The following is a 10813-nucleotide window of genomic DNA, read 5'->3' on the forward strand; positions in this document are numbered from 1 at the left end:
CTTGAAGCTCTGATGGGACATATTGTAGCTTGACAGTGGATTGTTGACAATGAGATCGAGTGAAAAAGGCATCCACACCAATGTGTTTGGTCAACTCATGCTTGACTGGATCATTAGCAATCTGAATAGCAGCAGTGCTGTCACAAAGAAGAGGTGTTGGTGTATGACATAAGACACCAAGATCATCCAATAGCCAGCGAAGCCATACAATCTCTGCTGTAGTAGTAGAGAGAGCCCTAAGCTCTGCCTCGGCGCTGGAGCGAGACACAGCAGTTTGCTTCTTTGATTTCCATGCAATGAGAGATGTACCAAGAAATATGCAATAGCCAGTGACCGAGCGACGATCAATAGGATCACTCGCCCAAGTGGAATCAGAGTAAGCATGAAGCTGGAGCTGACTGGAATTAGCATAGAACAAGCGGCGAGATGTAGTTCCCCTTAAATACCTAAGGACTCGGAATAGGTGACCATGATGAACTGAGGTGGGAGCACAGACAAATTGACTGAGAATATGGACCGCATGTGCGATGTCAGGTCTGGTCACTGTGAGGTACACTAGACTGCCGACAATGTGACGATAGCGAGAGGGATCCTCAAGAGGAGTGCCATCAGTAGGACGCAACTGCAGATGAAGCTCCATAGGTGTAGCAGCAATGCGCGTGTCAGTGAGACCTGAGCGAAGAATCAAATCCTGAGTGTACTTTTGCTGGGAGATATAGTAACCATCATCGGTATGCTCGACCTCAATCCCGAGAAAATAGCTGAGAGACCCCAAATCTGACATCTTGAATTGTTCACTCAATTTTTTCTTAACAAAATCAATATACCCAACATCATCTCCAGTGATCAACATGTCATCTACATAAAGTAGAAGCAATGTACGGCCATGCTCAGATGTATGGATGAAGAGTGCAGGGTCATGACTATATCCAAGGAAGACACACTGAGCAGACTGAGCAGTCAACTTGGTACTCTCACGAGGTGCTAAAAGAACATAACAAGTACAACCAAAGACACGGAGGTGGTCATACGTGGGAGGAGAACCAAACAAAACCTCACCAGGACACTTGCCCTCAAGGCGAGTAGAAGGTTGGAGATTGATAAGATAAACAGCAGTTGAGATAGCTTCACCCCAAAAATGAGTGGGGACAAAGGAAGAAATCAGAAGGGTACGAGCTGTCTCAACAATATGGCGATGCTTACGCTCAGCAACGCCATTCTAAGCATGGGCACCAGGGCATGAAAGCTGAGGGAGAGTACCCTCAGATGAGAGAAACTCGCGAAAAGCAGTAGATAGATACTCCCCCCCGGAGTCGGAACGAAAAACACGAACAGCACTGGAAAACTGAGTATGGACCATATGTACAAAAGCCTTATATATAGAAAACAACTCAGAACGATGCTTCATAAAATAGACCCAAGTATGTCGAGAGTGATCATCAACAAATATGACATAATGTTTGTGGCCACCTTTCGAAACAAAGGGGGAAGGACCCCATACATCAGAGTGCACTAAATCAAAAGGATGACTAGAATGAGTAGTGCTGGAAGAGTATGGAAGCTGTATTTGTTTCCCTAGCTTACAACCCTTACAGTGAAAACCAGCATCTATGGAAACATGACCCAAAACACCTTGTCGAACAAGGGAAGATAAACGAGAACCACACAAGTGACCTAAGCGATGGTGCCACTGGGCAAAAGAAAACGACGAAGTGGATCTTGATGTTGATGCAGCCATCCGGAACGCGGATGTGGTGGAAGCTGAAGGAAGGTGTAAGGTGTCAAGGATGTAGAGGGATGTGGATCCTCTACGGCGATGGCCAGTTCCAATGACCCTCTTGCTCTGACGGTCTTGCACATAACAAAATGAGTCATCAAAACCAACAAAGTAGTTCATATCATCAGCAAGCTGGCCAACAGACATAAGATTCATGGACAGCTCTGGAGCAAAGGAGATGACAGGAACAGAAAACTTGGATGTGCAAAGAGAACCCTGATGAGTAATAGAACAAGGTGTACCATCAGCAGTCTGAACAGAGGCACCATCCCGCACTGGCTGGCAAGACACAAGCTGAGAGCGATCAGAGGTCACATGGAAAGAAGCTCCAGAGTCCAGAACCCAAGGCTGGGTTGCAGCAACAACGGGCTGAGAGAGAACAGATGCAGAAGCACCCCTCGCTTGCTGCTGATAAGGAGCCTGGGGTGCACGACGCTGCTGATTGAGGGCCCGTCTAGCCTGAAACTCAGCTAACAGCTCTGGATGAAGCTTGAAACAACCATCTCTGTGGTGTCCTGCCTTCTTGCAGAACGAGCAGACGACAGCTGAAGGTGTGGCCTTGGAGGCACCTGGCCGCTGAGGAAAAGCCAGAACACTAGTGTGTAGAGTCTGCGCAGAAGTAGCCCCAAGAGAACGGAGACGAGTCTCCTCAGCGATCAAGCTAGCAAGTGCCTCTGTCAAGGTGGGAGGAGTCGTGCGACCAAGCAATTGAGTGCGAATGTTCTCAAAGTCTGGCTTGAGACCCATCACAAACTGAAACATGAGAGTCTGATGGTCATACTTTTCCTTTGCTGCACATGACTCACAACCAGAATTACCCTTTGGAACCATGGAACCTAGCTGCCCAGTGATGCGAGTGAAAGCTCCATAGTACTCTTCTATGGACATGTCTTCTGGCTGCCGAGTGTTGTGTAAATTCTGCAACAAGGAGAAATGAAGTGCACTGCTGGGCTGAAGGTAGCGCTGCTCAAAGTACTTCCATATCTCTTTAGCTGAAGTGTGATGCTCATTCGGAGTGAGGGTTCAACACCCAGAATTAAAACTCCCATCACACGATCATCGATCTTTTGCCAAGACTTCCTTGCTGCATCATCATTTGGACTAGGTGGATCATCTGTCAGATGAGAGACAAAACCAGCCGTCCTCAAGACAGTCCGGGCAGAAAATGCCCATTCCCTGTAGTTTGAACCATCAAGCTTGATATCTATGATCGAAGAACCAAATCCGAAATCATTTCTTGCCATAGTGGTGAGCGGCCAGCAGCTGGAAACACCCAATCTGATAGCAGCTGCAGGCAGCAACAAGAGAAGAGCAGCAGACAGCCACAAACAGGAGCTGGATCTCACTGGATAGAAGGAGGAGCTTGCTGGATCTTGCTGGATTGAAGGGGGAACACCTGGAGCTTGCTGTAGAGCAGGGAAGGCACCAAGAGCTTGCTGGAGATGGCTGCTGGAGAGCAGGGGAAGTATTCTCACAGAGTAGCTGTGAGGACACACAGAGGAGCTGCTGGAGAGCAGCTCCTACAGGTTGATGACGAAGATGGGATGGGACAGCGATGTGGATGTCTCCTCACCAGACAGATCCGCCTGAATCACCTCACCGGCGGCAATTTCATGGGTGGCGGCTGGAAGAGGGACTAGGGTTTGGTCCTGGTCTGATACCATGTTAGGAAACGTGAGGAAGAGAGAATGACCGAACAGTTTTCTGTATTGAGGAGGAGAGAGAGATATACAAGGTTACATGGGCCTGGGCCTCACTCTAGACTATGGGCCTGGGCCTGTACAAGACAAACACAACATATATACTTAACATCCACAAGGTCTCATTTGTACAGTACATTTGCAGTAGGTATGACAGAAAGTAACCAACATGAGTCCTAATCTCATCACATCAGGTGTGTCAACGGAACTGCTCACTTTATAAGTGAACTGTTGACCTCAATCTTAGAACGAAGACTACACTGAGTCGGCATCATACTGATGCTGGTGTTACTTGCGCAGCCTTGTGACTAGGTTTACTATTAACAGATCTGTCAATGGGTATCATGAGATCTCTGTGTTGGTATTCTTGCAATATAAGGACTATTATAATTTAATGTGAAACATCATGTATCTTTGAAAAGATTATGAGTTTGCCACATGTGGTACTGTTTTTGGTACATATTTGAATTAGTACTTGGATTATTAGACATATATACCAGCTAAATACTCGTGCATTGCTATGGAAGTTAAATGCTGATGTATTGCTATAAAAGTTTTTTTTAATTGCGTGAGTTGTTTAAACGCCTGTGTCATTGTAGTCCCTAACTTTGTGCAGATAACAAAAACTGAAAATATACATGAATCGAATCAACTAATCAAAAGACTGATACATTTGCCTACCACATCCTAGAGGCTGTGGGATACCGTTACAACCATCATCTTCTTTGCTTTTAACCAACTAGAAGGGTAGGGCGCACTTCGCTGCGCCGTTGGTTTTGTTGGCTTTTCATAATTTTGTTACCCACTCTATTTCAAAATATAGAGGTTACTAGTTTTTTGAAAAGTCAAACCTGTCAAAATTCATAATATCAAATCGGTATCATTGGATTCATCATGAAATGAATTTTCATATGTTATTCATTTAGTATTGTGGATGACAGTACTTTTGGCTCTGAACTTGGTCTACTTAGTTTGGCGAGTGGGGGAGATGATGGAGTGTGTTTTATTTCTATTTATATAATATGGTGTTTTGGTGGGCCTTTAGTGGTGTGATTCTATGTTATCTGCTAATCAATCCATATTGATGTGAATATTTTTTGCATCGGTGGTTGCATGTAATATATTGGCGCTTATTTTTTTAGGTGATGAGAGGGTGCGCATGATTGATATGTTTTCATAGGCCAATTGGTGCTAATTGAGTTGAAAAATCGTTGCCCCAGTCCAAACCGTGAACCAAATCCAAAATTGAATACCTCGATGAAAGAGCTCCAAAATTAGGGGGGAAATGACTTAAAAGAAATTAATGGGAGAGCTCCTCGAGAAATTGTTGACCCAGTTGGAGACCTCAGTTGATTGTGGGGCCTTAAAATTTAGGGAGCATGGTGTATAAAAATAATTTAAATGAGAGAGCTCCTTGAGAAATTGCTGAACTGGTCAGAAGTCAAAACCGGATGACCCAATTCCAAATTGAAGACCTCAATTGATTGTGAGGTCTTAAAAATGAGGGAGCATAGTGTATATTTGATGATGAGACCTTAAAAATTAAGGAGCATAGTGTACTAAAAGAATTGAATGAGAGAACTCCTTGAGAAATTGGTGACCCGTTCAAAACCGGATAACCCAATTTCAAATTGAAGACCTCAATTGATTGTGAGACCTTAAAAATGAGGGAGCGTAATGTATAGTTGATTGTGAGGTCTTAAAAATTAAGGAGCATAGTGTATTGAAATAATTGAATGAGACAGCTCCTTGAGTATATGACAATAGTTACAAACACATGGTAAATTGTAGCATCGTTCCATGCAGGATTTGCATCCATAAGTGATATAAACAGATGAACATCTACTGCTCTATCAAGAAATGCATCGTTCTAAGATATGAATAAATGAACTAATCAACACTGTTCTAAGATATGAAGGAATGAACTAAACAACACTGCTACCCGCAAAAATATAACACTGCTACGGAAAACTTATTTCTGGTAAACAATGTGTTTTATTCTTACAAACTGAACATCCAGGTTTCTGAAGCCAGGTTCATGGCTTCATCACAGGCTGGGTTCATGGGGCTAGTACACTTGTTTAGTTACAAACAGACAATGATGGAATCACATATTACACGATGACTAATCACAGAGTGCTCGTGTATTTAACTCTGCTATTCTCAATATAGGCATCTAATCAGGCTGCCAAGCAAAATAGAACTATGTACATAGTGTGGCTGTTCATACGGACACTCAACAATGAAATAATAATTTTAGTAAATCTGGAGGAGTGGCTGCAAAAACAAATCGGCGGACGCTGGTGGACAACAGGACGGCGGCCTCCGGTGGCGTTGGTGGAGAATGGTTGGCCGCTCGAGTTGCACGGCTGCCAGCGGCGCTGCTCAAGAAGGTGGAGGAGGACTGCAGCGGTGTGTGGTGGAGGCGGAGAAGACGGGGAGGAGGAGGAGGCGCATGACACGGTGGTCTCAGCTGCCGGGGCAAGCTGCCATCGGGGAGGGATGGAGAGGGGGAGGTAGCAGCGAGTACGGTCGGGGGCGAGCAGCGGCAGCGCTAAGGTCGACCAGGGACAAGTAGGGCGGCGGCGATGTCGGCCGACAAGGACCTGGGACGGCGACCGACGGCTGGAAGGAAGCGATGGGAGGAAGCGAAGGTGGTCCGGCGGTGGTTGTCGCCATGTTCGCGAGAGAGGGAGAGAGGGGTTCGGTCATGGCGGCCCGCATGAGAGCGACACGCTGCCCGTGGCCTGACTCAGATCGAACCGACGTTGCCCTCGGGCTGACCAGCGGGGTCCATGATCGTTTCCTCGTTACTCCGCATACCCCAACCTCACGATCAGAGTCAAAATTGGACCGACCATGAAATCGATAGGCTCAATTGAACGAGAGCGCTTTTGCCCCTAGGGAGCTTAGTGATATAGTAGATGCGTTAATACTTATCAAGCACAATAGCATGTAGCAGTTTCACAAGTATATAGCATCTACTTTTTAAGAACTCTATTAATTACTTTTGCTTTGTTGTATCAGTAACTGTTTTTTCTTCATCTGTTGATTGCAGTTTCTAGAGCTACCCTGCTTCCTGTTGCGCCAGTCTTGACACGTTATGCGGAATCAGTTAATCCATTTGCCAAAAGGAAACTTATTGAGCCTGCAGTTCGTGAAGAAAAGGTGGCTAATAAATTGAACAATTTGACTGTCCCAAAATTATGTGTGAAACTCAACACCCTTCAGGTAAGACATTTTGGTTACCTCCCACCCCCTCCCAACCCGCATGACTGGATTTTTCATTAAACCCTTTCAGCAATGCGTCTCTGACCTGCATTTTGTAGATGCACATTTGTGTTAATTTTAATCAAATGCTGCCATGGTCATAGAATCAAAGTTTTTGTTTTGTTTTGAACATGGGTTATTCAATTATGGAAAACATCATAAATACAAAAGTCCTCGGTCAGTTTCGACGCGCAGGTCGGCACTGCACCAAGCATAACCCCTCCATAATCAAAGGTTTATTTTAATAATTTTGAGTTTCCAAAACACATGAGAAAATGGCAGTCTTGCCCACGGAGCCGGGTGCACCCGTGGAGCGTGGGCACAGGGGGCTTGTCTCCTACATGGAAGATACCCATGAATGTCACTGGGACTGGGATGACATGGTTACTCGAATATCAAAATACGTAATAAATGGCTTCACTACTCCACACCTCTCACACAATTGTGTAAGCCTGCTTTGTGTTTGGTAAAAGCATATCGAGCCACTTGCTTCATATGAGTTCTGCACTTGCAAATAGCTCTTAGCAGCCCACTGCCCACGAACATCCAGCTATACCCTTTTCAGCACGTCACACCTCCAGTTCCATTCCGGTTAGTACCATACCGGTTGTCTATGAAAGGAGGGTCAGGCAAGTACCAGGCTTGCGTTGGCGGGTTTTGGATAGCATCACCCGCTCAAACCATCCCTAATCTTGTCATGGAATGATTTCATAAAAGTTCTATTACTTTGCCGGCATTTTTAATCTTCCACATGGTCTAGATAAACAGAATCGCTTCCATTATTCCTGTCACAACATGCGCTATTTTTAGTGTCAATTTTCTTATGATCCAGTTATTTGCTGAATGCTGCAGTACATTAGAGATCAACTTGATACCATAGAAGAGGGCATCAAACAATCCTGGGTCGATGTCCAGTCAGGTAATCCACGCTCTGCGGCCCATTTTTGTTGTTACAGTGCTGTGCTGTGGAAAATCTAGTTAGTGAGAGATTTGTTGTTGTAGATCCAAAAACATGCTTTCAACTTACCAGTCTTATTTGTTCTAGCAAGATTTTGTTGTTTGAACTCCAAAAAATAATGCTATTAACTAACTAGTATGTTCAAATCTGTAGGAAGTAAGTGTGTTTCAAAATCCACAGCAATACCAAACGTTTGTCCTTCTGTATTTTTCATATCACATGGTTGTTATCATGGTATCCTTGAATTCATGGTAAACCGATTATTTTTATGCCTTTTTCTTCCCTAACTGGGGATGCATTTGTTTTTGCAATCATATGGGTCAATGGAGACTTATGAACAATGTGGGGTCGGGGGGCTGTTAGCTTGACCTTAAAAACGGTTACAAGCTCAAAGACTGTTTAACGAGCTGCTCTAGAGGAATTTCATATGCATGTCTAGGAGCATTGGTGTTGAGAAATTCGAGCCTTTATGCCATGGGCTTCTTGGACTGTTGATACCGTAAGCAAGAGTTATGAATTGTTTTTCGACATACAACTGACTATTGTCTTTTTCATTAGGTTGAAGGCGTCAATATAACAAAAGTACAGCAAGACAAAAACAGAAACAAAGACTCCTAGGCATAACAACAAAACAAATTAAGCAAGAGTTATGAGTTGTCCATATGTGAAGTTTGCCAAGCTTAGTGTTATAGATGATACCTTATGCATAAGTAGTATTTGTTCCTGTACTTGTATTGAAGTTGTGGAGTGGTAGACTCTTCTCGTCTTATATGCCAATTGAAGGAGTTCTCCGAAAAAGCATCATCGTGTGATGATTCGATTGATGAGACGCAGTGTATGGAAGGAAAATTACAAATGACTAATGTTTGTTCCTCTTTTCTTGCAGCTGTGGGATTGTTAGACTATTTGTCTTGTATGACCAGTGAAGGAGCTACTTCAAAAAGTTCGCCTTCTGATGAGTCGATTGATGAGTTATTTACAATATTTGATGATGTGCGAAGGACTGCGGTGAATATAACTGACACAATCTTGAACTTCATTGGTGAGCTACATAGTCTGTGCTCTCCACAATTCACTTCTATTTGTTGACATCATGGAACAGGCAACCTGTTAGAAACATTTTGCTATCTGTTTATCTTTAACTCTTAAAATCTAGGGAAGTGTTGTAACGTTTGACTAGTACATCTGGGTAATTACCGTATTGAGCTGATCAGCATGTCTGAATGGGAGGGATTTTAAAAGAAAGATGAGATTAGACCATGGATTCGTGGAACTAATGTGTGAGAGCGCTGAACTTGAAGAAGTCCTGACTGATAGAATCAGAGCTGCGTGTACCAGAACCCTTTCAGGCCTAAAATACCAACTGAACTCATCCTCTAGAGAAACAATGTACTCCCTCTGAACCAAAATTTCAATCTAAAGATAAGATAACTTTCCATCTAACATAAATATCAACTTGCCCCCTAGATGACTAAATTATTCTTAAGCCTATTCAGCCGACCCTAGTATTGTGCTATGGCTGCCCTAGGTGCACCAACTCCATGGGACTCAACACTTGACGGGCTGGACGCCTGATGCCATGTGCCCGTGATAGTTTATTGCTAGAGTTATGGCACTCGCTTTATGTTTCCTCCTTGTAATGTGCATATACCCCCACTGAGCCATTATAACACAATTAGCTCATTGTATAGCACTTTAGTTAGACCAAGATGTGCTTTGGGTAAGGTACATGATAGATCATGGCGATGTACTATTGCTGAAATTGTGAAACTTTCTGTGTTCGTTCACGAGCAATACAAAAAAAATTTATTTTAAATGTATAAGGAATAATAGTCTTGCACTCTTCTGTTGCATTAGCCTGATATTTCTTGGAAGAACCATTATCCCGATACAGTTCACTTGAGTTGCCAGAGAAATGCTTTGCAGGAACAAGGGCTGTATTCTGGGATATGAGGGACTTGCTTCTTTTCTCCTTGTACCGTACTAGCGTTGAAAGTGCACGCATGGAGATTTTTATCCCTACAATTGAACAGGCAGTGAATCCAAACTTGGGATACTTAGACATGTTCAGTCAGTAAACATGTCTTGCTTTTAGCTTTATTAACTGATGAACGACATATGCTGCAGGTTCTTGATCAGGTATGTGATCTAATCGTTGACGTGTTGAGAGACCGAGTGGTGCTGAGAGTTTTTCAAGCATGCATGGTATATGTCTAATGCTCTCATAGGTGCAGTTTTTTTTAAATATCTTATTTATTTGATGGTTAAATTTCAAACGTTAACTTTAATTAGGAAGGATTCATTTGGGTCCTACTGGATGGAGGTCCATCCCGCGCATTTTTGGAGACAGATGTGAACTTGATGAAAGATGATCTGGCTATGCTCAAGGTGAAAAAAACAAGACTTAAGCACTTGTATATTGTACATACTGTGAGTTAGAAAAGAGCATATCATTTTAACAAGTTGACAACTTTGTGAAACTGGACATATGATTGTAAGATCTATTTGTCGTAACTGCTGAATATTTTCTTGTAGGATCTTTTTATAGCAGAAGGCCAAGGTTTACCATCAGATGTTATTGAAAAGGAGGCTAAATTAGCTCAGCAGATTTTAGACCTCTATGTGCTAAAGGTCTAGTGCTTCTTTTTCTTCAATCTTTTATCCAAGAAAAATGCTATGAAGTAGCTAACTTAAGGAAAGCTACCGACTGCTGTTTTTCAGGCTGATACAATCATTGATTTGCTGATGAAAGCAAGTGAACATATGTCACACCATCTTGAACCGGCAACTGCTCGGAGAAGAAATGTACATGATGTCCATACCCTCCTTCGAGTTTTGTGCCATAAAAAGGATAATGGTGCCTCCACATTTTTGAAAATCCAGTATCATCTTCCAAGGTCCTCAGGTGAGACAAAATTAGTGATGCATTATGATTGACGTCTCTCAGCAACAGTAATACGCGCTATTATTTTCTGTAATTTGGTCCCTGATCCTCTGCTTCAGTTCATCATTATCAAAACACATGCACATAACACTGATCTATCTTACATACTCACAGCCCAAAACTGCTAACCTATGGGATCAAACTAATGGATGTAATCCTCCACT

The 10813-nt window shown here is 43.2% G+C and overlaps 2 protein-coding genes across 2 annotated transcripts in view; one reads left to right on the forward strand and one right to left on the reverse strand.

The window, feature by feature from the left end:
- LOC123054146 (uncharacterized mitochondrial protein AtMg00810) lies at positions 1-917 on the reverse strand (the record flags this gene model as incomplete). Its single annotated transcript, XM_044477842.1, is given in 1 exon segment — positions 1-917. A coding segment is annotated over 1 exon segment (853 nt), but the record flags the coding sequence as incomplete, so codon positions are not given.
- Positions 1-10813, forward strand: part of LOC123054145 (protein unc-13 homolog) — a gene marked incomplete at its 5' end in the record, with an annotated part of 23413 nt that overhangs the window by 9979 nt on the left and 2621 nt on the right. Inside the window, 8 exon segments of the mRNA XM_044477841.1 lie at positions 6536-6708; positions 7600-7666; positions 8592-8747; positions 9632-9738; positions 9833-9910; positions 9998-10093; positions 10241-10336; positions 10427-10610. Coding sequence (XP_044333776.1) covers positions 6536-6708; positions 7600-7666; positions 8592-8747; positions 9632-9738; positions 9833-9910; positions 9998-10093; positions 10241-10336; positions 10427-10610 — 957 coding nt within the window.

Source organism: Triticum aestivum, chromosome 2D, assembly GCF_018294505.1.
Source record: "Triticum aestivum cultivar Chinese Spring chromosome 2D, IWGSC CS RefSeq v2.1, whole genome shotgun sequence".
In the NCBI taxonomy this organism is placed as follows: Eukaryota; Viridiplantae; Streptophyta; class Magnoliopsida; order Poales; family Poaceae; genus Triticum; species Triticum aestivum.